Source organism: Bipolaris maydis, assembly GCF_028858645.1.
Source record: "Bipolaris maydis strain C4 unplaced genomic scaffold PSV08scaffold_15, whole genome shotgun sequence".
Lineage (NCBI taxonomy): Eukaryota > Fungi > Ascomycota > Dothideomycetes > Pleosporales > Pleosporaceae > Bipolaris > Bipolaris maydis.
Window position 1 is genome coordinate 1,228,270 of NW_027093871.1, and position 24,672 is coordinate 1,252,941.

General features: G+C 51.6%; 11 protein-coding genes across 11 annotated transcripts; 6 read left to right on the forward strand and 5 right to left on the reverse strand.

Moving 5' to 3' along the window:
* Positions 1–1,341: 1,341 nt before the first annotated feature.
* On the forward strand, positions 1,342–2,352 carry PSV08DRAFT_17306 (marvel domain-containing protein). The gene is made up of 3 exons (XM_014225740.2): positions 1,342–1,463; positions 1,523–1,786; positions 1,840–2,352. Exons 1-3 carry the CDS (start codon positions 1,422–1,424, stop codon positions 2,038–2,040), a joined length of 507 nt encoding a protein of 168 aa, XP_014081215.1. The 5' UTR covers positions 1,342–1,421; the 3' UTR covers positions 2,041–2,352.
* Positions 2,353–2,873: 521 nt separating this feature from the next.
* On the reverse strand, positions 2,874–6,907 carry PSV08DRAFT_230909 (uncharacterized protein; the record flags this gene model as incomplete). The annotated part of the gene is made up of 3 exons (XM_014225741.1): positions 2,874–6,549; positions 6,614–6,683; positions 6,735–6,907. 3 exons carry the CDS (start codon positions 6,905–6,907, stop codon positions 3,277–3,279), a joined length of 3,516 nt encoding a protein of 1,171 aa, XP_014081216.1. The 3' UTR covers positions 2,874–3,276.
* A 1,455-nt stretch (positions 6,908–8,362) lies between these two features.
* On the forward strand, positions 8,363–9,855 carry PSV08DRAFT_374451 (uncharacterized protein; the record flags this gene model as incomplete). The annotated part of the gene is made up of 4 exons (XM_014225742.1): positions 8,363–8,509; positions 8,563–8,878; positions 8,927–9,187; positions 9,314–9,855. 4 exons carry the CDS (start codon positions 8,363–8,365, stop codon positions 9,853–9,855), a joined length of 1,266 nt encoding a protein of 421 aa, XP_014081217.1.
* A 358-nt stretch (positions 9,856–10,213) lies between these two features.
* PSV08DRAFT_381540 (acyl-CoA N-acyltransferase) lies at positions 10,214–10,815 on the forward strand (the record flags this gene model as incomplete). The annotated part of the gene is made up of 1 exon (XM_014225743.2): positions 10,214–10,815. Exon 1 carries the CDS (start codon positions 10,243–10,245, stop codon positions 10,813–10,815), a length of 573 nt encoding a protein of 190 aa, XP_014081218.1. The 5' UTR covers positions 10,214–10,242.
* A 228-nt stretch (positions 10,816–11,043) lies between these two features.
* PSV08DRAFT_412465 (transmembrane amino acid transporter protein-domain-containing protein) lies at positions 11,044–12,957 on the reverse strand (the record flags this gene model as incomplete). Its single annotated transcript, XM_014225744.1, has 1 exon — positions 11,044–12,957. One exon carries the CDS (start codon positions 12,955–12,957, stop codon positions 11,188–11,190), a length of 1,770 nt encoding a protein of 589 aa, XP_014081219.1. The 3' UTR covers positions 11,044–11,187.
* Positions 12,958–15,606: 2,649 nt separating this feature from the next.
* PSV08DRAFT_230912 (uncharacterized protein) lies at positions 15,607–16,242 on the forward strand (the record flags this gene model as incomplete). Its single annotated transcript, XM_014225745.1, has 1 exon — positions 15,607–16,242. One exon carries the CDS (start codon positions 15,607–15,609, stop codon positions 16,240–16,242), a length of 636 nt encoding a protein of 211 aa, XP_014081220.1.
* An 867-nt stretch (positions 16,243–17,109) lies between these two features.
* Positions 17,110–18,855, forward strand: PSV08DRAFT_374453 (cytochrome P450; the record flags this gene model as incomplete). The annotated part of the gene is made up of 3 exons (XM_014225746.1): positions 17,110–17,499; positions 17,567–18,562; positions 18,715–18,855. 3 exons carry the CDS (start codon positions 17,110–17,112, stop codon positions 18,853–18,855), a joined length of 1,527 nt encoding a protein of 508 aa, XP_014081221.1.
* A 202-nt stretch (positions 18,856–19,057) lies between these two features.
* PSV08DRAFT_365911 (60S ribosomal protein eL6) lies at positions 19,058–20,147 on the reverse strand. The gene is made up of 3 exons (XM_014225747.2): positions 20,105–20,147; positions 19,944–20,036; positions 19,058–19,811 (listed from the first exon to the last, which is right to left on the reverse strand). The coding sequence occupies exons 2-3, from the start codon at positions 20,001–20,003 to the stop codon at positions 19,332–19,334; spliced, it is 540 nt and encodes a 179-aa protein (XP_014081222.1). The 5' UTR covers positions 20,004–20,036; positions 20,105–20,147; the 3' UTR covers positions 19,058–19,331.
* A 208-nt stretch (positions 20,148–20,355) lies between these two features.
* PSV08DRAFT_210194 (uncharacterized protein) lies at positions 20,356–21,846 on the reverse strand. Its single transcript, XM_014225748.2, has 4 exons — positions 21,534–21,846; positions 21,131–21,477; positions 20,885–21,075; positions 20,356–20,819 (listed from the first exon to the last, which is right to left on the reverse strand). Exons 1-4 carry the CDS (start codon positions 21,580–21,582, stop codon positions 20,657–20,659), a joined length of 750 nt encoding a protein of 249 aa, XP_014081223.1. The 5' UTR covers positions 21,583–21,846; the 3' UTR covers positions 20,356–20,656.
* A 407-nt stretch (positions 21,847–22,253) lies between these two features.
* Positions 22,254–22,499, forward strand: PSV08DRAFT_334085 (uncharacterized protein; the record flags this gene model as incomplete). The annotated part of the gene is made up of 1 exon (XM_014225749.2): positions 22,254–22,499. A coding segment is annotated over exon 1 (196 nt), but the record flags the coding sequence as incomplete, so codon positions are not given.
* A 429-nt stretch (positions 22,500–22,928) lies between these two features.
* On the reverse strand, positions 22,929–24,561 carry PSV08DRAFT_405270 (uncharacterized protein; the record flags this gene model as incomplete). Its single annotated transcript, XM_014225750.2, has 2 exons — positions 22,929–23,492; positions 23,542–24,561. The coding sequence occupies 2 exons, from the start codon at positions 24,559–24,561 to the stop codon at positions 22,929–22,931; spliced, it is 1,584 nt and encodes a 527-aa protein (XP_014081225.2).
* Positions 24,562–24,672: the final 111 nt, after the last annotated feature.

Here is a 24,672-nt window from a genome sequence, read left to right on the forward strand (position 1 = left end):
AAGCAATACCAGCCCCGAGCTGAGTAATAAAAGGTAAGGCAACAGGACATTGTATTCTGGGTCAATGCAACGATACGACATTAGATCCATCGTCTTTGGAGGTCAGACAAGGGCCCACAGCGCCTTTGAGCTATGAAGGAGGTCATGGGCAAACAAGTAAGTTATATGGACTTCCAAGGACAGTGGAAACATGCACCGACAGGACTGCACTCGCTTGAAGCCTGTTCAGTGGCACAAGGGAGTGTGGACAGGACTGCTTTATCGCACTTTGTCCGGACATGTCGAAGATGAACAGTTCACGTCACCCTCGCGCCCTGGAGCGGCGACGGGTGTGTGGACAAGCAACCTTTAAAAGTCGCCTAGACCAAGATTCTTGTCTTTGCAATACAGATACGGGTTGTACATGATTTGGTATACGAGACTGGGTTTTCTTGTTTGGGGTTGGAATGTGCATGGTGTTTGAGGATTTGGTGTAGGGAGAGAGAATGATTGGGTGTGTTTACACAGTGCGAATGGTGGAGGTCACGACAACAAGCGCCAGGCTCTGCGATAGGCCTGAGCCGGCCAAGAGGCCGGGGCCATGAAACAATGCGCGCGGGTCTGACATGTCCGCAACGGACATACCGGCAGTCGGCGAAAGTGTGGTGGACTAGGCTTGCGTCTATATTATTTTTGTTATTATCGAATACACAGGTCAAGTCGGCAGTAGGCACTGCAAAAATGGTTTGATGAGCAAGGTGCAGAGACAGCGCACCTGTGCGTAACCATGACGATCATGTCGATCTGGGGAACGCTGGACATGGACTATGAGCACAGGAGGGGTCTGGACAAAAGCACATGTCATAGACGAAGAAGTTTACGTCGGAGAGTGCAGTAGCTCTCCCTCGGAGGAACAGGCCGGGCGGCGGTGCAGTCAGGCAGTGGCTGGTGGCGCATGGCGAGCATCCCTGGCCATACCTGCATCCTCACCACTTCTGTTGCGCAGCAACGCTGACAACACCCGCCCAACGCCTGATAAAAGAGACATGTAGGCCACAGGCCCGCCCTCTGGCATTCTGGCAATCCGCTTCACACTCGATCCAGCCGTATCCGCACCCAGACGCCTTTTTTGCAGCCCTGCCGCAGCATCGTTCTGTGATCGACGGGGTTAGTGAGCGACTACTGTGTAAGTACCGATGTTTCCGGAAAGGCGTTGGACCCTGGGGTGACGTAGGGGTCTGCGATGACGCTGCAGGGCCGCTGCCTCCCGCTGACTGCGATACATATTTCCTCAGCCCACCACCGTCCACTGCTACAAAAACATCTTCTCCCAGCCCAGTCCTCGCTCAGCCTCGTCGCCGCATCCCAGCTGCATACTGCACCTCCCCCACGTCGACCCTTTTTACCAATCCTTCCATACACATACACATATACCAGCAAAAATGGTGTCAAGGGCATTGGCCATGGGCCTCCGCGTCTGGCAGGTATGTACACACATGATCACTACCCCCCAAAAAACAATAGCCTGACCAACACCATCAAGTTGATCTGCGCCATCATTGTCACCGCATTGATGGGTAACAACATTGCGCGTGCCACGGCCGGAACCCACTCAATCATCAACTACTCGCTCTTCGTCGGCGTCTGGTGGCTCCTCACCCTCCTCTACTTCCTGCCCGCGTCCTTCATCGAAAGGTTCAGTATTCCCGTTGTCGACATTGCTCTCGATGCCCTCAGCGTCATCTTTGGCTTCTGCGCCGCCGTCGCACTTCCCTCGTACATTGGTGCCCACAGCTGCTCCAACTCCGTAAGTGTTCTTTGTGCCCATTTCACTCGAGAGCGCAATCTGACACTGCGCAGGCATACACGCATTCCAACAAAGTCCTCAACAGCTCGCCAAACACTGAGCAAAACTGCCGTCAAGCCCAGGCCACCACAGCCTTCCTCTGGTTCGGATGGGCTGCCTTTGTCGCTACCCTCGCCGTCAGCCTCATGAATGGCCGTGGCAGCGGCGCCAACCTCCGTAGCACCCGCCGTGGTCCCGCCATGAGCCAGGTCTAGGATACCTGCAGAATGTACTCAGACGCCTCTTGGAACACACGATCAGACACCACCAGTGTCTGAACTTCAACCACAGTCGCTGCGTTGCACTCCGACTCTTGTATGATAGGAACACGACGATGATGAATACAACATCGCGCTGGATGCTGATGTTGCATCATGGTGAGGTGTTTACGAATTGGATGGGTTTTATGGATACGAGTATACACATGACTTTGTTTACCAGCCGGCGTGTTTTTACAATATTATGATCTTTCTAAGCGACCGTAGTTACACATGACCTTCCATAGCTAATATATGATTCCACTCATACTCATTACTCTCTTTTTTTTCTATGTTCACAAAACTACAGGACACTTTGGCTCGTAAAAGATTCTCACTCATTAATTTAATTGTACCCTCACATGTCGTGACAAGTCAAAATAAGTAGGAAAAGCAAAATTAATTTCATTGATCCGAATTGCTTTTTTTTCATTCCAATGTTGTTGAAAACACCAACACCAACATGGACGCCCGTCCGGGTTCATAACCAAGCAAAGCTCGTTTCATTCATTCTCACAATCTCACATTACACGTCGATGAATGCATGCATTACTTCCTGATTATCTTTAAGATCCCCATACGTGTCCAATGTTCCATACTATATCCCATAATATCCCGTACTTACTCCACTAAACACAAAGTTAGAAACCACCATATCAAACCCATTATTCACTTTCACCATCGCCCTCACATTATGTACACATCCACTGCACCCCTCCAAAAAAAAATAGCAAACGAGAACCAATGAATAAACGGTGAAAAAAAAAGAGCATGTTCGTTCATTCCATGATATACTACTCGAACAAGAGATGAAAAAAAAAGTGTAGATAGAAACGAGCAATAAAGTCGCACTTGTTCCATCAGAAAAGAAGAAGAAGAAAACAAGAACCCCTTTCCCTAAAAAAAACGCCACGAGTAGGATACCTTCATGCATAACGGAACCCTTTCCCCCCCGTTTCATGGCCATATGCAAAAACATGTAATGCTTTCAATGCCCCCCCCCCCCCATAAACGCTTCAAAACACAAGGCGGGGGACATGCTGATATAATAAAAACAAGGCAGAACGCAACAACCCGCTTCCAAAAATAATCAAAGGCAGACAGAGTGGGAAACAGGGAGAGAGAACGCCATTCATCATGCACCCCTATCCACCTATTCATCTTCCTTTCGTAAAAAAAAGAGCCTCTCTCCTTTTAACGAGAAGGTCCAGATTGCTTGGGAAGCGGCGATGGGTTGTATGTCCATCCGCCATCCCGTACAAGTCGCTCTCTCGCCTCGCGTTCCTTGCGCTTCTCCTCGGCAGTCACCTCGTCATTAGCCCAGTACGCACTGCTTGTCCGCTCGCGGAACCGCTTGTGGCGCTCCTTATTGGGGAACACCTTCTCCATCTCCAGCGGCGCAATCGGTCCAAAGATGTGCTCGGGGTCCATGAGCTGCTGGTTGCTGAGCATCTCCCGGAGGTTGGGCGTGTTGACCCAGCTTGGTGGCTCGAATTCGTTGTCAGAGTCTTCGTCTTCAGAGTCCGTCATAATCTCAGGAAGCTTGATGTCTTCCCCGTTGGGATATTGTATTTGCGGCGCCTGAGACTGTGATTGGTGGGCAGGTTCTGCAAAAGGAATCTTGCCCTTGGCAAACTGCGCGTGAGCTGGTGTAATCGGGTTCAGGTTCTTCGCTTGTTGCGAAGGACGTTTGGCTGGACGGTGTAGAGTTTCATCTCCCTCACCAGGGAACTGTCGCTTAGGAGGCGGCTTAGCTGGGTTAACTGGGGGTATGTTGATACGATTGGCATCTTGCACCGTCTGCATCCGTGATACAGGCCGTGCAGTGCCAAGATCAGACCGTGGAGGCTGTGATGCTGGAGCCTTGGCCTTCTCAACAGTCTGCGGTTGAGGTCGGGCTGCTCGAGTAGCTGGTGCTTTAGCGAGAGGCTGTACTGTTTTGGATGAAGGTCCAGACTTGGTAGACAGAGCTGAGGCTGGTCGTGTTGTTCCGGCTGGTGTTTGCCTTCCCGTAGCTGTGGACTTACCAGCAGCTTGAGGTGCTGCAGATATAGGTCTGGCAGCTGCTGTAGCTGGACGTGGAGCCGGTGGAGGTGCTTGGCCGTAGTGACTGCTCTTGAGATTGACCATAATCTTCTGTGGCGCCTTTGCCTTGGGAATGGCGTCCTTGCTTGCCGGTTTCGCCAGTTTCCTGGGCTCTCGGAGAGGCGCCTTGGCTGGCTTAGTAGTCGGTAGGAGGCTCTTTGGTGGCGGTGGCGGTGGCATATCTTCCGCTGAATCGACGTCTTCTCTCGAAGTCGCCGTGTTGGATCGGGGAATACCAGGACGGAGTATTGGTTGTTGTGTGGCTGGCTGGGCAGATTGAGTCGCCTGTGATGGAGTCTTGAGGTTAGCCGTGGTTGTTGGCAGCCTGAGACTTGATTGAGACGACATGGCGGTTGGCGTCTTTGCACCCATAGCCCGGGCTTTCTGAGCATGTGCGGCCGCCTTGCTCTGCTCCTTCTCGCGCATCTGCTTGAGCTTATCCTCTGTGCGTTGCTGCTGTTTGGCCTCTCGAACCTCCTTCTCTCTTGTCTCCTTCTCCTTTTGCTTCTCCCGCTCAGTGGAGCTGCGAGTGCGTCGACCATCACCCTTGGAGGGACTGCTGCCACTTTTGCTAGAGTTGTCAGAGTCCTTGGAGGGCGAACGCATGTGATCGAAAATGGAAATTGGCCTCTCGGCACGCCTTGGACTACTGAATGCATCGTCCGATGAATCATGCGAGGGCAACTTGGGTCTTGCCGGGCTCTCCTTGAGTGTATCCATCTTCGCTTGGGCGCTTGTAGCAGTTGATCCAATTAGCTTATCCTTTGCTGCCCGGAACGCTGAGTATAGCTTCGACTTGGAGGCGCTCAGAGGTGCGTCCATGTATCGCCTGTTAGTGGGAGAGCCAATAGGGGTGGTTGATTCAGCATCCGCAGTGAGATCTGGATTCGAGGTTGAGACAAGGCTTGCAGGTACAGGCCTGAGGGGAGATGGGCGGGTCTCAGCAGTGTGGTTTTTGCCAAAGGCAGGTCTGGCTGATTTAGGCGCAAGTGCTGTTGTCCGGACTGGTGATATCCAGTCATCGTCGTCATCTTCTTCTTCCTGTGTAGGTTCTGGTGGCGGGAGGGTTGGGTATGATAGTTGGGAAGGTTGTGTGGGCGCAATCTCCTCGTTTGGTTGCGTCGAAAATGCCTGTGGCTGTGAAGGCTGTGAAGCAATATTCTGGCTAATCCGTGTAGGGGCTTCATTCTGTTGCTTGAGCATGTTGATACGCTCGAACAGACGCTGAGTGGAAGTCTTGTTGTGAGCCTTGGTAGACTCGGATTCTTCTTTGGGAGCTTCTGGGCGCTCCGTGTCAACGTCCATGTCCTCGTCCTCGTCCTCGTGATGCATCTCAGTAGGGTAAGCAATTTGCGATCCCCCCAGACTCTTGCCTCCAGTAAATCTTGCCATGTGGCTGTTGCGAGCTTTGTTTTGATCAATATGGCTTGTACGCGACACACGATTGCCCATACTCTTCTTGGGGAGCAATGGCTCACGCGCAGGAAGAGATGAAAACGTAAGGCTGCTCTTCCTAACAAGCGGCTTTACGGGGCTGGAGTTGTCTGAAGGGGAGCGCACATCATCTTCATCGTCAACATCCATTTGCTCGTCAATATCGTGGTGAAGGACAGTGTCATCGTGAACGTTGGCTTCCAGAAGGGCGGGTGGAAGGCCGACAGGTGTTGTAGATTGCTCTGGTGCAAGGTACTTGGGTTCTGGCATGAGTGCGCGGTTGTTGGCCGTGTCGAGCGCGTCATGAGTTTCGGCAGAGATGCTGTACTGCTCGGAAACAGCGCGTGGTGGGGCAGGAGATTCGTGCATTTCTTCCATGTCGGCATCCTCTGCATCGGAAATGTCGTGATGCAGCATAGTATCCTGGGCATCGGAGCGCGAGTGCTCACCATCAACATCCATGACGCTAACATCATTCGCATGCGAATCCTCCTTGGCCGCATCCTTGCTGGAGAAGCCTTCATTTGCCGAGACAAAGGAATCGCCTGTGTCGCGTCTTGTTTGTTTTGCTTCTATCGAGTGCCTGAAGGAATTAGTGGGCTGTGTGGGTTGGGTCTCTTGTGACTGCATGGGTGAAAAGACGTCGCTGGCTTGCGAAGACTCGACTGTATCTTGAGTAGACTGGATAGGGCTCCGCAGTGCTGCAATAACATGTGTTTGTTGCTTTTCAAAGAGCGCAGCGTGATGGTTGCTGTCTACGTTTTCCTTGCCAGCGCTTTCCGGCTTGGAGAAGAGCTGTCGTGCGATTGGCGTACGGGTCACGGGCGAGTGTCGAATTGTTTTGGCCGCGTCCTCTGCAATCTGGAATCTAGCCTTTACATTTCTCAGGCTCTGTTCTGCCGGGCTCAGGATTTGCTGTAGATTTGCGGATTGGATGCTGGCGAGCGGCTATCTGCTGTCAGTATGCAAGACCAAAACGCACAGGGAAAGAACATGCCTGTCGATCGGCCACCTTCTTACGCGCTGTACGGGGCGTCTTGCCGCGCAGCTTGCCAGGCGTCTTGAAGACATCAAGGTTAGGTCTAGCAGTAGGTCAGCATGGAGCGCACATTCGCACGGGGGACGCGACGTACTGCCTGTCGCTGGAAAGTATATCGAACATGTGCTCGTTGAGCCATTCAAGCTCATTGCGCACAGAGAAGCCGAAATCCTCAAGTTCCTGCGCGACGAGCGTGTTTGCCTGATTGCGCTCTTCCAGGATCCATCCGGCGGACCCGATCGTGGGTGCTTTGGTGCGTGTAGCCATGTCGAATATGTCTTTGGGTAAGTGTAAAGGTTGAATGAAGCGCGTCGCGGTGGTGGCAGTCGCGTTCCGGATGAAGGTAATGGGTGGGCTAGGCTAGCTAGACATGTCTATACAAAGTGTTCCTGATCAATTGTAGCTGAGCCAAAGGCTAAAAAAGCTATCCTGAGGGGGGGATGTCCTCTGGGCGTGGGTGTGTTGAGCCTTCAATGTTGTGACGCGGGACGAGTCCAAACAATCGGCGTGGGCCGCACATCGCGCTGGCCCGAGCGCTGCCAAGCCCGCTTTCTCCCTTTTCAGACCATGGTGCAGCCACGTCGCGGGGTGACATAGCCGACTTGAATTCTGCATAACAACCGTTGTCTTTATGGACTTTGAGAAAATGGCTTCGATCGCATATCCTGAGCCCTCTTGTGGAAGGCAGAGATGCGATGACTTTTGTATTCGGCTATCCCTCCCACACTGCCACACGTCGGGAATCGCCTGCAGCTGCAGCCATTGAACACTGACCACCAGGCTATCTTTGTCACGGCTTCTGGGCCTCGGCCTATCGATCAGCCTACTGCGATCCTGTTCACTGGGGTAATACTCTCAGCTCTGCGGGTTGTGCAATGCCAATGTTGTGGTATCGATAAACAGTACCAGATCATAGTATCCACCACACTTGCTGCATCAGGAGTCACTGTTTTCGACAATACTGATAGCCAATGCAACCTTCCAGGGCCATGCTTGTAGAAGGGGTTTGACAGCCGTTTTGTACCCTGAACCGAAAAAAGAATATTCCGTCGCATTTGCAGTAATTGACAAGCTTGGGCCAGACTACGTCCTCGTCTTTGATTTTGTACAATCAGATTACTATGATATCCTTCTTTTTGAGAATCAAAACAGCTGCCGAGTTCTCCACCAGCTTCCAAAGATAGCAATGGGACATGGTACGGACCATTTGCTGGTGCCAATTTCATTGCTCCATGAACATTGCCCATTGGCCCAAAGAAAATGCTCGTACTGCTCTCTGCAGCCCCCACAATAGTGACCAATTACTGAACACAACATAAGAAAGTCGCAGCTCGCCCTGCCAATGAAACGAATCAGCTCGCCTGGTTATTAATAAGCATAGTGAAAGGAAGATTCACTGTATAACTAGTATTGTTTTCATTTCATCAGGCGGTTGCACTCTGTTCACATTCACTCGTGTCCAGTCATGTAAACACTGCTGCCCTTAGCTGCTCCTGCCATTTATTGGCCAAACAAGCCGGTCCTCTAGTTCCTCTCCACCTCTCTCCCTCCTATACCGCACCCTAAACCAGCAAAACAATGTCTGGAGATATTCCCGATTTTCTTAGTGACGACAATGTCGCTCATCTTCTGAGGGACCCTACGGTGAATGAAATCCTTTCCATAATCTACTAACGCTGCTGACACCTCACCCAGGCTACTCCTACGGCGAGCCGGGCAGATATGATCGAACTCGAGTACCACCGACTGCTGGCCAAGTATAATGTATTGAAGAGTAGTTTCTTCGGTGACGTTCCGGTGATACCGGACGCGAGTGAGCCCATGGTAGACTCATATAACCTTGTGCTGGTGGACGCACACAGTCACAACGTAAATAAAGCCAATAGCACTGTTGAATTTCCGATTACTAACCCCGCTTATAGTTCAAGGACAACTATCTGCACGCTACCGAGAGCGGCGGTGAGAAGGCCGCTGCAGTGCTCAAACAAGCGGTCACCGAGTACCTTATGAAGCAACAATCCAGCAGGGAGACATGTGACATGAAGATTTGTGTATACGCCAACCTTAAAAAGCTGTCGGTCGAAGCCACAAATCAATACGCTGCCCGAAATCGAAGTTTCGGAAAACCCACCTTCCCACGCAGCCTTGGGGGGTTTGCCGCAGGCTTCTCTCGTGGTCATGTTTCTGTCGACTACGTTGATGTAGCTGATGATGAGGCTGTCGAGCGTAAAATTTGTGGTAAGTGATACCGCTTTTCTCTATCAACTGTAGCTGACCACTGTGCAGGATTGTTCGAGATGCATGTCAAGGACCCTGCTTGCAGCCAGATTTTGTTTTGCGCGAGTGGCAGCGCCCAGTATATGCGCATACTTAAGAAGCATGTTTCGTTCGCCAGGAAGATAACTATTATCCAGAGAGGCATTGAAGATACTAGTCTCACTAATCTGGGTCTACGGAATGTAACATTTCCGCAAATCTTTGAGTCATTGGGCGGGAACGAGGCTGCCTCAAAATATTTGAAAGAAACACGCAACGGCTTCGGAGTGAGTAGCTTGACTGCAATTCATGCATCCCACACCACATACGGGACACTGCTGATATATCGACAGAGCGACCAATCTGAGAACTATGCCAGCCCGATGTCTTCCGTCACTGGAAGCTCCCAACGAGGAGCCTCTAAAGCCACGGCTAACCGGATACGTATGCCGCCCGCCCCAACAGTTTGTCTTCCTAAGCACAGCGCATCTGAAACCATACCGATCAACGCGTCCGGCGATCGTATTGATAAACACATGGAAGTACCCACTAAGGCGCAGTGGAGAGAGTATGAAACCTGCATTGCTACAAAAAAGCTATGCAATATGTTCTACTCGGGCCACGGGTGCAGCGCCAAACCTTGTCTATACTACCATGGCCAAATTAGCGCCAACGAACGTCACTGTCTCAAATATCTGATGAGAGCGCTTCCATGTCGCAATGCCGGAAAATGCCGCGATGCATTCTGCACGAGAGGGCATATGTGTCACTACAAAGAGTGCAAGAAAGGCAGAGTTTCATATTGTAAAATGCCTTCTTCACACCATGGGATCGATCCGAATGTTCAGGATTGGATCGCACTGAATGAGAATTTCGGTAGGGAACAACACAGTGAACAACACCATGAAGGACCTGATCCTGATGGTGGTGCAACTGAGGCCATGCTCATAGAGGTCTGAGAAGGCTCCAACATCATGGACTAGTGGGGATATGGGATTCCAGGTGCTAGAGATGATTTCAATATCGTTCATGGCATAAAGGGAAACGCTTGCAGCCTGACATTGTACATGAGTGATATGCACTCTGCAGTGATGTCTATCAGATGGGATTATATACAAAACAGACGAATAGAAAACAAGCAAGTAGCAGAAAAAAAAAACTATAAAAGAAACTTGCAAAATCATAAAGCCTCTTCTTTCCATGCAGGGGACAGGAACTTCTCCCCCGGACTTGGCATTACCGTATTCGTGCTAGTCGGTCAAAACTCTTTCACCTTGTTGGCCAGCCTTTGTACTATACCTTGGCTTACATACAGATACACTACTACCATAGTACTAGCGGCCAACATGTCCCAATCTCCAGCCACACCACCAACAACACCAACACGATGCTGGCACATCCAACCCGTGACGCACGCAACCACACCGCAAGTCGTGCGCTTCATCAAGGAAGCGCGGCGCGAAATGTTCCCGCAGCTCTGCGCCCAGCGCGACGATGAAGTCGCCCGCTGGATCCAATCCGGCTGTTTTCTCTTGGCAACCGAGCCGTCCGAACCAAAAGACGATGATGGAGAAGGAGAAAAAGAAGTCATAGCTACAATCGGCTTCGTCTCGTATCACCACCGCTTCACGCACTTCCCACCTTACGCCGACGCGCGCCGCACCGTAGAGGTAGTGCGGCTCTTTGTGCTGCCGCCGTTCCGGCGCTGCGGTCTCGCGTCGGCGCTAGTGGGTGCGCTGAAGCGGCGCGCGGTGCAAGATGGGGTAGCGAGGTTGTATTTGCATACGCATCCTTTTTTGCCGGGTGCCATTGCTTTTTGGGAGAAGCATGGGTTTGGCATTACGTGTGTTGAGGAGGAGGATGGGGTGTGGCGGACTACGCATATGGACATGTTGGTTGGGGAGGATGGATGTGCATAGTAATTCATTTTTTCTTCATTCATATCCTCATGACTGTACATTTACGTAGTCTTGTGTTCAGCATTTTGAATAAGATCCTGGACTACAAGCTGTCATTCTTTCCTTTGTTTTTTCCCTCTCTCTCTCTCTCTCTCTTCATGACATTAGTGTACGTACTTTATGACAAAACGAAATGTAAATGCACGCTCAAAACCGCACAAACCACATGGAACAATTCCCCTCCATTTTCCGAACCAAAACCGAAAAACGCCAGTCGTGTGACAAACATACTATGCAACAGTGGTACATCGTCTAAAATCGATCGTGTGCTTTGATTCCCCTTCAGCTTCCTCTTTTCTCTACGCCTTTTTTCTTCACCTTCGTCTTCTACCCTCAAGTCTCAGACCACCTCGCAATCGTAATACTGGTGGTGTACACCATGGCAACAAGCCCAACAATCATCATGGCAATGTCGCCAAACTTCTCCCAAGGGCGGTTTGCCACACCCTTGTAGTGTAGGTAGGCCGGATAAATGTACACCAATGGCACGCAGGCGAAGCTGCCAATGAGAGCAACAAACTTGTCGAGGTCGCTAGCTCCCAGAATGGAAATGAGACCACAAACAATGACAAGCGCGGTTCTGAAAGCGTTCTTCTTCCACTTGGTCATGGTGCTCTGCTTGCCGGATGCGCGACCGAAAATCTTGAGCTCAATGTTACGCATCGCAGGGAAGAGTTGGACAGGAGTGCCAACCAGAACGGCCATGGAGTATAGAAACTGGACAGCGTTGACAAGTTTGCTACTCTGCGGAAAGTTGGTGATGACTTCGACAGAGACGTGTTCACCAAAGGTACCGTAGCAAAGCACGCCTACCGAGGTAAAGATGACTGTGATGATAATCATGACCATGTACAGTAGCTTGCTGAAGTGCTCGGGCTCCTTCATGCTCGATTGGATGGGAAGGATCAGACCGATGCCCTCAAAGGTAAAGATTGCCGAGCCAATGGTCAGGGTAAAGTCGCGTGGGTTGAAAAGCTCAATAGAAGGATGAAAGCCGCCCATCTTGGAGATCCATGAGATGTCGTACCAGTAAATATAGGTCAGGCCGATAAGAATGAAAACATCGGCAAGCAGTGCCGCAGGGCCGAGTTTGGATATGTTCCGAATGAATGACATGGGGATCAAAACGGCAACCTGGATGAGGATGAGTTGGTTCGTAGATAAAGGTGCTTTGTCACGAGTGACGGCATCGAGAAAGGACGCCAGATTGTCTGCAGTAAAGATGAGACCAGCGCAGACAAAGCCGATTTGGGAGAGGGTGATGGAGACCAAAATAAGGGCGCGAAACCTTGGACCGACGACAATGCTACCCAGGTCACCATAACCACCTCCCCCATAACGCTTCCTCGTTGCCAGCAGCAGTTCAAAACATAGAGCTGTGATGGCAGATACCATGATCATGGTGATGCTCGAAAACAGCATTCCACCGTTCTTGAAAGCCTTGGGCAGAAACATGATTCCGGTACCGATGAAGGCCTTGAGGAGGGTGAAAAAGGTCTTTGTTTGGTTGGCATCACCTTGGGCTCTTAACTTCCTCGAGCTCTGGCGATGTCCCAACAACGGTCTACGTTCACCTTGGGCCTCCTCCTCGTCTGTTAGTGCAGACTCGTCGTCTGACTCTTCAAGATCTTCACCAGCGAATTGACCATAGAGAGCGAGGAAGGAAATGAAGTTTCGGGTAACAGGTTCCGAAATGTAGCTGACACGCTTGCTTTGTCGTTGCAGATATTGTCGTCTTAGTCCACCTGGCAAGAGCTGATCCCGGACTGGAAGCTCATCGTGGTCAACAGTAGAATTAGAGGGGCGGCGTTGATCACCAAAGTAAATAGGCTCTGAAAAGGTTGCTGCTCGTTTATGCAACTTTTCGCGTCTGTTTTGCGCCGCAATCTTGTACAGATCACGGTGGATGTCGCCACCTTGCAGGCGCAACGAGGATTCTGGCATATGACGGTCGGTGGAATTGGAAGAGCTTCCTTGTCCCTCCTCCTGGGCTGGTGTTGCTGGGTCGAATTCGGAAAAGTCGTAGCTGGGGTCCAGATGCCGCTCGAGCACCTTTGCCTCGTGCGGGTTGGCGCCCGCAGTCGTCTGCGGTGTGTCAGTCATGGCGGATGGGTTTTGAATGAACACAGCAGCGATGGAGCAGGCGGAATGTAGATTTTGGGAGAGTTATAAAAGATGCGTGTCGACTGCTTAAATCTGGCGGTGAGGTACACTTGATGAAACAGTAGCCAATGAAAGGGTTTGCAAAGCTTAAATGGTCCGTGTGCGTATCATCACCAAATCTTGAGCGGCTTAGCAGCTGCAGCGTTCAGCAGCAGATTATGAGTATCCGCAGCGGCGCTGGATTGATTGTAAGAAATGGCGTGGGCGCGATTTTTGGCAGCAAGACGAGGAACCAGAATCTTCGACGAGAGGTGACGACTAGCAACATATGACGACGATCTTACTGGCGCCTTGGCAGGCCGGCACGTGCTGTGGGGACTGGCTATCCCTGCATAAGCCACCGGGTCATTGGTACAACAAGCGACCTGCATCACATCGTGCTGGCTTCATTCCCGAAAGAGCTGCCTGCTCATCATTCCACCCGGTCGGCAAAGCAGCAGATCCCTTCATCTTCGTCCAACACGTTCCTTTCGACTTCAACCGGGCTTGAGAGTGAACCACGCCCATGTCTGAGCGGCTCAACATTCCTGGACATCGTTTCGCCCCGACCCCCGCCCGGATACGGGACACGCGGGTACGCTGTCCCACCGCGCTAGATGCATCACCACCCCCGGCCAAGACAGCCGCCCGGCTGTTTAGCTTGTCGGTTATGAGTAGCTTACGTACAATGCACACAGATATGTTTGGGTACTCTGAGGAAAATTATTACACTTAGCTCGCGTGGCGGAGCTATTCGACACTCCCTTTGTTCGTAGCTCAAGGAGACGAGTTCGTCGAAGGGAGTTTAGGAAACAGTCGCTATAAGACGGAATATTAGGTATCGGTGGTTGCTCCAGATCTCCCTCCTTATACTGCTTGCTGACTTGTGCTTGGAGCAAAGGGACAGACAATAAGGCAGTACATACTACGTATGTAGTTGGCATAATGACACTAACACACTAAGGTATACGATATGGCGCTAACCATACTTGTCCTTGGGTGTATAAGTTGCAGTTAGTCAGCCAAGTACTTGTGAGAAGACGTTGGATTCGCAGATAAAGCCTACAACCGTATGTAGGCACTACTCCTATGCGGTACTGGAATGATGCCACTATGGACAACTGCGACAGCTTACAACTGTAGGGGCCGAGCACAGACTCAGCACGCCCTTTTGAGCACCCGGCTTGTGAACAGCGTCAGATTTGATGGCACTTTCCGCTGACTTAGTTGGATACACTGGCGTCTGACAGGCTAGGTTTTCTCAACAAGAAAATGGCATGTAGTGGAAATGCAGTAAGATGGTGTAGTCAGACGCCAGTACGTAGTGTGGTGGGCGACTCGAGTTTGAGTTTGATTGTACCATGCGTCACGTCTTGCTGTAAGAGTGAACGAAGGCGGATGTGATTTTTTTGACAAAAGAGATGGGGTTGACATGTGCATTGGCGACACTCTCATGCTGACATTTGTCGGTTGAACTAGTGCATCATCCCGTACCTTGCATATGCATCTTAGTACTTTGAACGCGCTTCTACATACTTTCTAGAGCAATGTTGCAATACTTTTATTGCTCTTTTGCTGGAGAAGCGCACCGTCATTGTAAAGTCAGTGTCGGGCCAGCCGGACGTTTCAGAGTATAGGCGGATCGTCCAAACGGAAAAGCTGGAGATCGTCAAACCTTGCGTCTACCATGCTGGGTGGTGGTGTTAGTGCGGGCAGGTCACGAGACGCGCACCGAGCGTGACGAGCCGAAGTCTGGGTTACGTAGCGCATCGGCCTGTTGATTGCGTCCAGCCCAGCCCATACCAATCCTGTTGCGTCATTCACCATCTGGCATGGTTGCGAGGTGTCCTTGTGTTCCCTTGTGCGCTCGACAGCCCTGCGCCTCTTCGTATACAAACGTTGCAATCATCAGGAATGTATTGCATGAGAGTATTGCAGCATCAGCACACTGCACGCAATCGTTACATTCACCTCGTAGCGGCTGAATCATCACCAAACACAGTCCCTCCACCAGCACCCATATTCCACCCGTCGCAAATCGACCAACAGTCTCTCGGCGCAATTGCTTATTCTCGCCATGCAGGGCTGGTTCTGAACTATTGATTTTGTAGTGGCAGCAGATCCCATGCTGCAGACACGAACGAGGCTGCACCCTCGCACTATGCAGAGCTTACCGCGGCTGGGGGCCTCGCTCGCTAACGCCGCGGTATCATTTATGATTGTCCTGATCCGGCTGCAACGTGCTCTAGTTGTATTGGGACAATCGGTGCCCAGATACAACAGCCTGGAGGGGTAATGTGGGTGTGGCACCACCGCCATCACTGGCTAGCCGAACGTTAACGGCTTGCTTGCTGACTGCTATTTCCGCCACGCATGTGGCCGTTGTGCACCGTGGAACCTAATCTGGAAAGTGACGTTGAGCCCATCCTTAATGAGAACTCACAACGGACGACCGCCGTCAATATAAAGTTCCCCATCCTGCCTGGAAAGCTGCAGCCTCACCAATATCACAAACATCACCTAACATCGCCAGTCGACTCGAGCAAAGCTCACACAATCAACTCCGATATTAACCCATACAAACTACGACCTTGCTTTATTCATAACAGAATGAAGGCTCCCTCAATCCTCTTGTCTCTTGCGGTGGCTGCTATTGCCAGCGCACAAGACTGCTCACAAGCCTCGGAACCGTTCTACAACATCACTTCCAAGCCTTTTCACCTTGTTGTACAGTCCGAAGATGGAAAAGTTAATGACACACTGAGTGCCTGCCACGTCGGTGCAGCCCTCGAGTCACTCTGCCTTAGCAACGGAAACTTTGGCAGCAGCCCTACCCCTATCCCTGGTGCAGAGTTCTACTTCAACACCTCCATCTACTCTTATGCACCAGATGAATCACTTGGCGTTCCCGGAATCCTGACGTGGATACTCCCGACTAGCGCCTTCAATGTTCCATCTTCGGCGGCATTTCAATATGACCCCATCTCTTCCCTGGCCGTCCCCATCATCAGCCCAGGCAGCGACAACCCCACACTGGTGACGTTCGATTCCCAAGACGATTTGGCTATCCAAGCCTACGTTCGCGGCAGCAACGGCACGGGCAACTACGAGCAATTCTACCGCTGGTACGCATGCGAGACTTTCTACGGCAGCTACAACTACAAGAACCTTGCTTGGAACTTGGGTTCAGGCAAGCCCGAAAACCCGAGCTGTGTTGCGGTCAATGTTACGAGGGTTTTTGTCTAGGGTGTGGGCAATGGCATTCAAAACGAATGAAGGGCATTATGGCGAGACGAGACAAGGAGCTGGACCTCTATTGGTAATAATTCATGACGAATGCGGATAGACTTGAACGGTAATAACATTCCTTAAAAGCGTAGAGTGGTAATTGCATTCCTTTAAAAGCGTAGATTGGTAATCACATTCCTTCCAAAGTGTAGAGCGATGGTTACATTCATTGAAAGCACAGAGCGATAATTACATTCTCTTAATACATCCTACATCTTCTGAAGCTAATCTCTTAACGACGGTGACTGTGTGATGTGTCATGACTAGCCAGAAGTAACTTATGCAACAGGCTAATCGTGTCGCTAAGCTGACAATGGTCTCAGCAGGCTTACCATGTGAGTTTACATTTAGCTTAAATGCAATCACATGATCGGTCATCTATCAGTACGCTCGTCCATCCTCTTCCTCTAATATAAACAAAATCATACTCAGAGCGCAGATACACTACAAGGTTGTAAAAATCACGTATTATGTCTCGAGTACACCGTTGTGTGGGGCGCTACTTGCTGTGCTCTCATACTAGCGGCGAGTACATACTAAGTAGGCGCACCGACTCATGCTCAAGCATCAGTTCCCCACAACCTACTACCCCGCCCACCCCGCATTCTTTCCCCAAATCCCTCTTCCCAGCTGCCTTGCAACTCGGAGGACCGGGAGCGGCCCTCCTGTGCATCTCCAATATGCGGAGGTTGTGCTTGACTGTGGAGCCATTTGTTTTAGATGCCTTTGGTGTGTATATATGTAGTACTAAAACTGCACCTTTCCTAGTGCTCTTCACTGGAACTATCAAATTCAATGTTCAATTTGACTTGAATCAAGATAAAAATGATGATACAGATTTTAATATTAGCTGCTCTCTTTGCCCTCGTACTCGACTATGGCTACATGATCTGGCAACGGCGTCGCCTCCCTCCCGGACCGTTCCCTTGGCCTATTGTAGGAAACCACTTCCAGACACCGTCCATCAAGCCATGGATAGCATGGGAGAAATGGGCACAGTACTATGATTCCCCAATGCTGACGCTGTGGATTGGTCGTTCGCCGCGTATCATTCTGAGCGATACATGGGTTGCATCGGACCTGCTAGAGAAGCGATCAGATATTTTCTCAAGTCGCCCGAGATTTGTCGTCATGGGCGATGCGATTAATACGACCGAGAATAGTCTGACGAATCTGGTATATGGAGATAGATGGAGATTGCATAGGAGGCTTATGGTAAGATTGTTTTCATGAACTATTGTCAAGTCGAGTGTAAAAAAGAGGTTGACGTGAATTAACTTAGCATACCGCAGTCGGCACCCAAGCGGTTCGAAACTATCGTGATTTTCAAGCAGCTGAATCAGCACTTCTGATCCGTGACTTTTTCCTCGATCCAAACGATTTCGAACTGTCGATTGAACGGTACTCAGTCTCAGTAGCATCCATCATCGGCTGGGGACGACGCATCGATCGAAAGAACGATTACGTTGCACAGCTGGCACTGGCCTTCATGGAAGCCGTAGACTATGTAATCCCCGGCGTATTCATCATGGAATCAATCCCCGCTCTCCTCCATGCCCCAGTATGGCTCTACGAACTCCCCTCCAAACTGCGTTCGGGATCCGTGACAATGTCACACTACTTCTACCTTCTCACCCAAGAAGGCGCCAAAGCCAAACAAGACAACTTTGCAAAATACGTACTAGAAGCACAGCGCAAGCACCACCTTTCGGATTTCGAAACCGCAAACCTAACCAGCCTCATCATCGGCGGCGGCGTCGACACAACCAGCAGCACAATGCTATCCTGCATCCTCGCCATGGCCTACTTCCCACACATCCAAGCCAAAGCCCACGCCGAAATGGACGCAGTAATCGGCCACGACCGCTCCCCCACCTGGGCCGACATTGACTCGCAAAAGATCCCCTACCTCGTCGCCCTCGTCAAGGAAACCCTCCGCTGGCGCACCGTCACCGTACTGGCAGGCATCCCCCACGCCAACATCAAGCCCGTCGACTACAACGGCTACCACTTCCCCGCCAACACAAACTTCACCGCCAATCTCTGGGCCATCCACCGCCACCCGCGCGACTTTCCCGACCCCGACAACTTTCTCCCCGAGCGCTTCTTGGATGGCGAGGACAGTGCAAAGATGCCGTATCCGAATAAATACGGTATGAACCCGTTTGGATGGGGGCGCCGCCGGTGCAGCGGACAGCCGCTTGCGGAGCAAGGGTTGTGGTATTCCATGGCGAGAATGATATGGGCGTTTGACATTCTGCCTGGATTGGATGAGAATGTAAGAAATACCCTTCCTTGCCCCCCTCCCCCTTGTCTTCCTTCCAGCAATCTACTTTTTCTTCTTCTTCTTCTTCTTCTTCTTCTTCTTCTTCTTCTCTTTGCCGTTGATGTGGTATAACAAAACACTAATGTGGTCAACTTTTGCGTTAGGGGAATCAAGTCAAACTTGATATTTTTGCCTATACGAAGAGCGAGAATATGCGGCCTGAGCCGTTCAAGGTGAGGTTTGTGCCGAGGTCGGATAGGATTAAGGAGGTTATGCTGAGGCTGCGGAGGCGAGGGAGGCATTGAGGTGTTATGATGGGGAGACCAAGGTTACGGTTGAGAAGGCGCTGGAGAGTCCTATTACTGTTTGAATGGCCGGGGAATTTTTCTTTCTTTCTTGAGTAGTGTGGATAGGAAAACAGATACTTGGAAAGTAAAAGTCGACCAGCTACGCAAGGCTGGTTTCTTACCAGATAGTGTTGAGAGAATGTGCAGCTTATCGTTGCTGTGATTGTATTCTTATGTTTTCATTTCATGGGTATCTCATATACATATGAAACCGTACCTTTTTTGCCGCTACTTGCAGCCGAACAACGCATCTAGTCATGCCCTACATCCCCATGATAACTTTTCCCTCCATATTCGCGGTTTCAAATCGAACATACTCTTTTCTCAGGCAAAAGGCCAGCCCAAACTTTTTTCCTTTCTTCATATCCATGCCCCAGAACCATGTGCACTCGTCGTCTCATTACCATCCTCTCCTTTCCCTCTACTCTCAGCTTTTAGAAAACCATCTCATGCGGCCTCTCGTTGCCCCGGAGGCTGAAGCTCGCACTCAAGTAAGCTTCCAGATCAGGTGTCTTCTTGATGCTGGCCATAATACTCTTATCCACTGCCTTCTGATCCTCAATTCGCTGGGGATCAACTTCCTTCTTGGCAGGCGTCTCACTGCCCTCTTTGAAGAAATCGTCCTCTTCTTTCTTCTCACGCGCCCAGTACTCATCCTTGGATACGCGCGAAACGACGTCGGCGTCTACAGCGGAGATGTCGACGACGGTCGAGGTGGCAATGACGTAGCGGTGGTTTACGCGGCGCAGAGGGACGCCGTTGGATTTGAAAGGGCCGGTGATGAGGAGGACGCCCTGCTCGAGTTGGCGCAAGAGCACGACGCGCTTACCGCGGAAGCGGCCCGAGAGGAGGATCAAGACGGTTCCGGGGGCGAGCGAGTCGCGGTATTTGGTCGGGTGTGCGGTTTTGCGCGCCTGTAGTCAGATCGTGTTAGTTTATGTAGTTTTGCGCGCGTGTTTCTAGTTCAATTGGCTATTTTCTCGTGTCTCTTCTTCTTGTTCATCTTGCCAAAGACCACAATTTCACCTGCAGGAAATTCCACATACCTTCTTCATCTGCGCCTCCTCCTCAGCAGGGTAGTACTTTAATGCCTTTTGGTCGGCCATTGTGTGCGAAATTGCGGATTTTGTGAGATTCTGCTGAATTAATTAGTTCAAATCATTGACAGGTGCGACTGATTGCAAACAGGTACAGGGTATTTTCTTACATTCAGTTACGCGATTGTTGAGTTATACAACGTCGTCGTTGTCGCGAATTGGGGATGTGCGAGTTCTTCGCTAAGGCCAGCCCTATGATGGCGCTAAAGTGGTTCCATCCCCGCAAAATTAATATGTATGTACATATGTGCGTTCACCTCGCGCATGCATCTGCTTACCCGTCAATGCTCGATTCATTAATTAAACGAGACATGCATTGTCTATTGGTAGCTTTGCTTGGAATTGGGGTCAATCCTGGTCATTGGCAACCACCACTGGGAAATCAGTTGGTTTTGTTTCAATTCTCGAATTCTGGGTAATTACATCAACTTCAGCCAAAAGTTACACTGCCCAACCACCAGTGGATGGCAGGGGTATCGTCGAAATCAATAACGATCCACGCCACAGAATTCCGCCGAGCTATCAAATTGACGCCAAAAGGTAAAAGGAAAAAAAAATGCTACCGTCTCCCAAACACCGGTTCCATCCACATTACGTATATCGCGGGTCATGGTATGCGTGGCTCGTAGGTGTACCGCGGTCCTCGTGCTGCGTCCGTTTGTTTATTTCCTAACATCACTTTCCCGTCTATGGCTCGCAGCAATGCTACTGGCGGCGATGCTGACAACATCACTCATGCTATCCTGATCCCGCTGATAGCTGTACTGCATTCCGGAGTCTGGGCCCTTGAAACCGTTGTCCCAAGCCGAAATGCGCGAAAGAAGCCTAACCCACAATTAAAACAGTCCACATGCGCACACGTTATGGCCATGGGAAGCGAGAGCGCTCACCGATCGTCTGGAGGACCGTAGTAGTCTTCGGGAATGAGCTCGTAGTCGCCCTCGGCAGGCAGATAAAAGGCGGAAGCGGCAATGCCAATGGATGTCAGGATGAGGATGGTCCAGCTGGCAGTGCACAGAGACCAGGAGAGATCGAGATGCCAGCCGTTCCAGAAGCGATCGTCATGGTCAAAGAGGAAAGCCTGGGAAGTGTTGTTAGATGGTGGATTTAGCGTCTTGAGGCAAAAAGAAACATACGACTATAGCCATGCCAGCACACTGGACAATGGCGCTAAAGGTCAAGACACCGACAGCAACTTGCCAGCCAGCGGCCCTGCGCTGGACACCACCAGAAATGATGACGACAAAAGCGACGATTGCGCAAAGCTCAACGACAACACCAAAGGAGGTCAGGAAGCCAACTGTGCGCCACATGTTGCAGAATGAGGGATCTTTTGTGCAGTCGCTCGACTTGGGAAAGGAAACACAGGTGCCTGTGATGGCCGAGCAGCGAGTGTGGAGGCCATACGAGTATTCGCGCTCGCCGTTGGGGCTGTAACTGACCCAGCGCGGCATCGAGATGCTTGCAATGGTCATGACGGTGCCTGGGACATGTCAGTATCTGGTACGGGCATTTCAAGATGGGGTGTGTGGTGCATACAGGCCAAGGTGAGGACGAGGCCGGCGGCGTAGACTGTTCTTCGCGTCATGGTGGGAGGGGATGTGTGGAGAAGTCGAGGGTGTGGCGTTGAGGGCTCGCAGCGGGGGCCTTGAAGGACAGGCGGGAGTGGGAGTGCGCGATTTGAAGTAGTAGATAAAAGGCGCAGACAAGAGACCAGAGCAAAAGGGTTGCAAGCGTGGGAGTGGCGTGGGTACGGCGCGTGCAGAGGATGCGGGGGATGAAGCCGGGGGCCTAGAGGAGGACGAGGGCGAAGCACAGCATAGCGGTGATGATGACGGCACCGGTCATGGAGGGTTGAAACGAGCCATGAGTGACCAGAGCAGGGCTTTTGTCGTTGTTGCGCTAGCACCACGATGATTCTTGCCATGACGACAGGGGGACGCCATTCGGCCTGCCTTGCCCTGCCCCGCTCCACCCCCGACGCGCAGCAGAAGAAAAGAGACAAAGGCCCAACTCGATTGCATGCACACACATGCACCCGCTGCGACTTAGCATGTGTGTGCGCTAATATGCAACCGCATACACCACTTCCACCGCGATACATACATAGGACATGTGCAGTACCACCATCCTCGGCCGCCCATGGCCCCGTCACGCCATGGATGCACCACCAGCCAGCCAACCAGCCTGCTCTGCTCTGCTCGCCTAGTATTCCACCACCGCCCATCTTGTCCCTCGACCCCCGCCCCTGTCGCACATGCAGGAATGTCCTCCGCGGTGACATGCTGCAACCATCGCATTGTCAAACGGCGGTGTCAAACTCGATGCTGAATGCTCCCATCGCCGATGCACCCCCAGCCCGTAGCATCCTGCCCGTCGCCTTGCCAGCTTCACTTGCGGCCCTGCAAAAAACTTTGCACGCCACGCCTGGTGTGGCTAACGGGTTGCACCTGGGCCCGGTTTGGCCTTCAGAGATAAGAAACTTGGTCACACGTCCAGACATGTCCACCGATGACCATGTCCGCACACACCCAGCAGCGGTAAACCGGTGGGGCGGGCGCTGTGTTGATCATGGCCTCGCGCTTGTTGAGTGCCTCTCGTGAATCTCGCTGGCCAAGGCCGTTGCTGCTCAACCTCTCCGATTCCAATCATGCCTCGTCTCTTGCGCCCTCCCCAGCCCATCCATATTGCCCTGCTGCTGCAAGCGAGCCTCGTGTCGCGTATTGGGCCATGTCGCAGTCAGCGCATATCGTATGTATTGATAACCATGCATCTCGCCGACGCCCGCGCCTTCCTCACTCGTCCGCCAAGCATTCCCACGCCAACGTCCCCCCTACTGATCACCCCCGATCACAACATTAGTTGAGACCCTGATAGACAAAGCCTGCGTGATACAAACCGTTGCCGTCTCAATTCATGGCCACAAAAAAGCATCTAGAAGAGAGCCTCTTCTGCATCACGCTTCGGCTGCGCCTTTGGCCTCTGCAGCATCTCGTAGCAGAGGATAGACGCTGCCACACTAACGTTCAGACTATCCACACCAATCTCGTTGACCCCGCGACCATGCCGAATACCCACTTTGTAATGCGCCAGGTTCAACAGGCTGGCCCTCAACCCCGTACCCTCAGCCCCCATCATCACTATCGTAGGATGCTCTGCTACAGGGCTGTGGCCCGAGGGAAGCCGTTTGGTGCTTCGAGCCAGAGTGTAGACAACCCCGCCACACTCCATGTCAGTGGCTTCGGCACTTGACATACTACTAGATGGAGTGCGCGGCACTGCATCGCTCGCGTATATCCGCCAGCCTGCTCTAGAGCTTTTGCCCAGGAAATCTGTGGGCTCTCCAACCTTGAACAGCGGCATCGCTTCAGCGGCCCCTGCCGAGGCCTTGACCGCAATGTGGCTCCAGTTTGCCGTGTGGTGCGTCGGGGTCACAATGGCATCTGCGCCTAACACATAGGCCGACCGTGCAATGGCCCCAAGATTGCCTTCGTCAACCTGATCTGGTTAGTTTCCACTCTCTGCTCAACGACCAATGCCCACTTACTACTCCATCCACGTACAGGACTAGCGCATGTCTCCAGCCGCCTGACCTGTATGTGTATAGCTCCTGTTTGCCATTGACAAGTACATCTTCAGCACTCTGGCTGCCAAGCGCTACGCTGAAGCTTTCATCTTGAATGGATCCCGTCTTGAGTTCTGTAATGGGCAATACAGGAAGTGGTGATGACTCCAGGATTATGCCGTTGTGTGGGCGCCCACTGCTGGCCTTGTCCATTGCACGCAGGTACTCGTCTCCCACTTCTTCCGTGATTGGGAAAAGCTTGTGGGCTCGGATCTGAGACATGAGCCCGTCTCTGCTCGCGCCCCGCGAGTGCACGTATAGCTTGTAGAATTTACGCCGGTTTGCCTTGATTGCAGCGAGGACGCTCGAATGGCCATAGATGAACTCTGAAGCGGCAGTCGTGTAAGGAAGTGACTCTGGTCCCTGCACTAATTTCCTTTGAACCTCTGTCCTACGCTTTGTCCCAGCCGCCTCGCTAGACTGCCCGCCACCAAATCGCTCCCTTGGCCCTGCTCTTGTATCTCTGCGACGAGAAAACCGTGATTCAGAAGAATGTCCATCTGCTACATTTCGAGTGTGCGTAAACTGTTCTCTACTAAACCGCTCCCGTGGTGCCCCTCTCATGCCGGACCGATAAGCGAACGGTGCTTCAGAATTACGTCCATTTACTCCATCTCGAGCACGCCCTTTGTCGAATGTCACATGATCCTTGGTGGGTGGATAAGATGTACGAGTCCTGGGTCGGTCTTCTTGAAATCTGCCGGAAGCACTATCACCTGGAGAGCCAAATCGCCCAAACCTCGCCTCATGGCGAGCCCTCACTGGCCTGTCATTCTCAATGTCCTGAAAAGCGCTTGAGCGCGGTCTGAAGGGTCGATCTGGTCCGCCTGATCTACCCCTCTCGATAGCAGCAGTGATGGATTTGTAGCGACAAAAGGTGCGTGGCGGAATTATTCGCTGCGTCCAAAAAAGCGAGCTACCATTGACAAAGGGGTATGTCATAACAATAAATATAGGCTGTTGCGGGCCGTGCAATTGACAATTTTGTATTGCCGTATCAGACCCAATTATCGCAAAGTCAAAAAAGTTGCACCCCGCCAAGCCAGGTGTTGG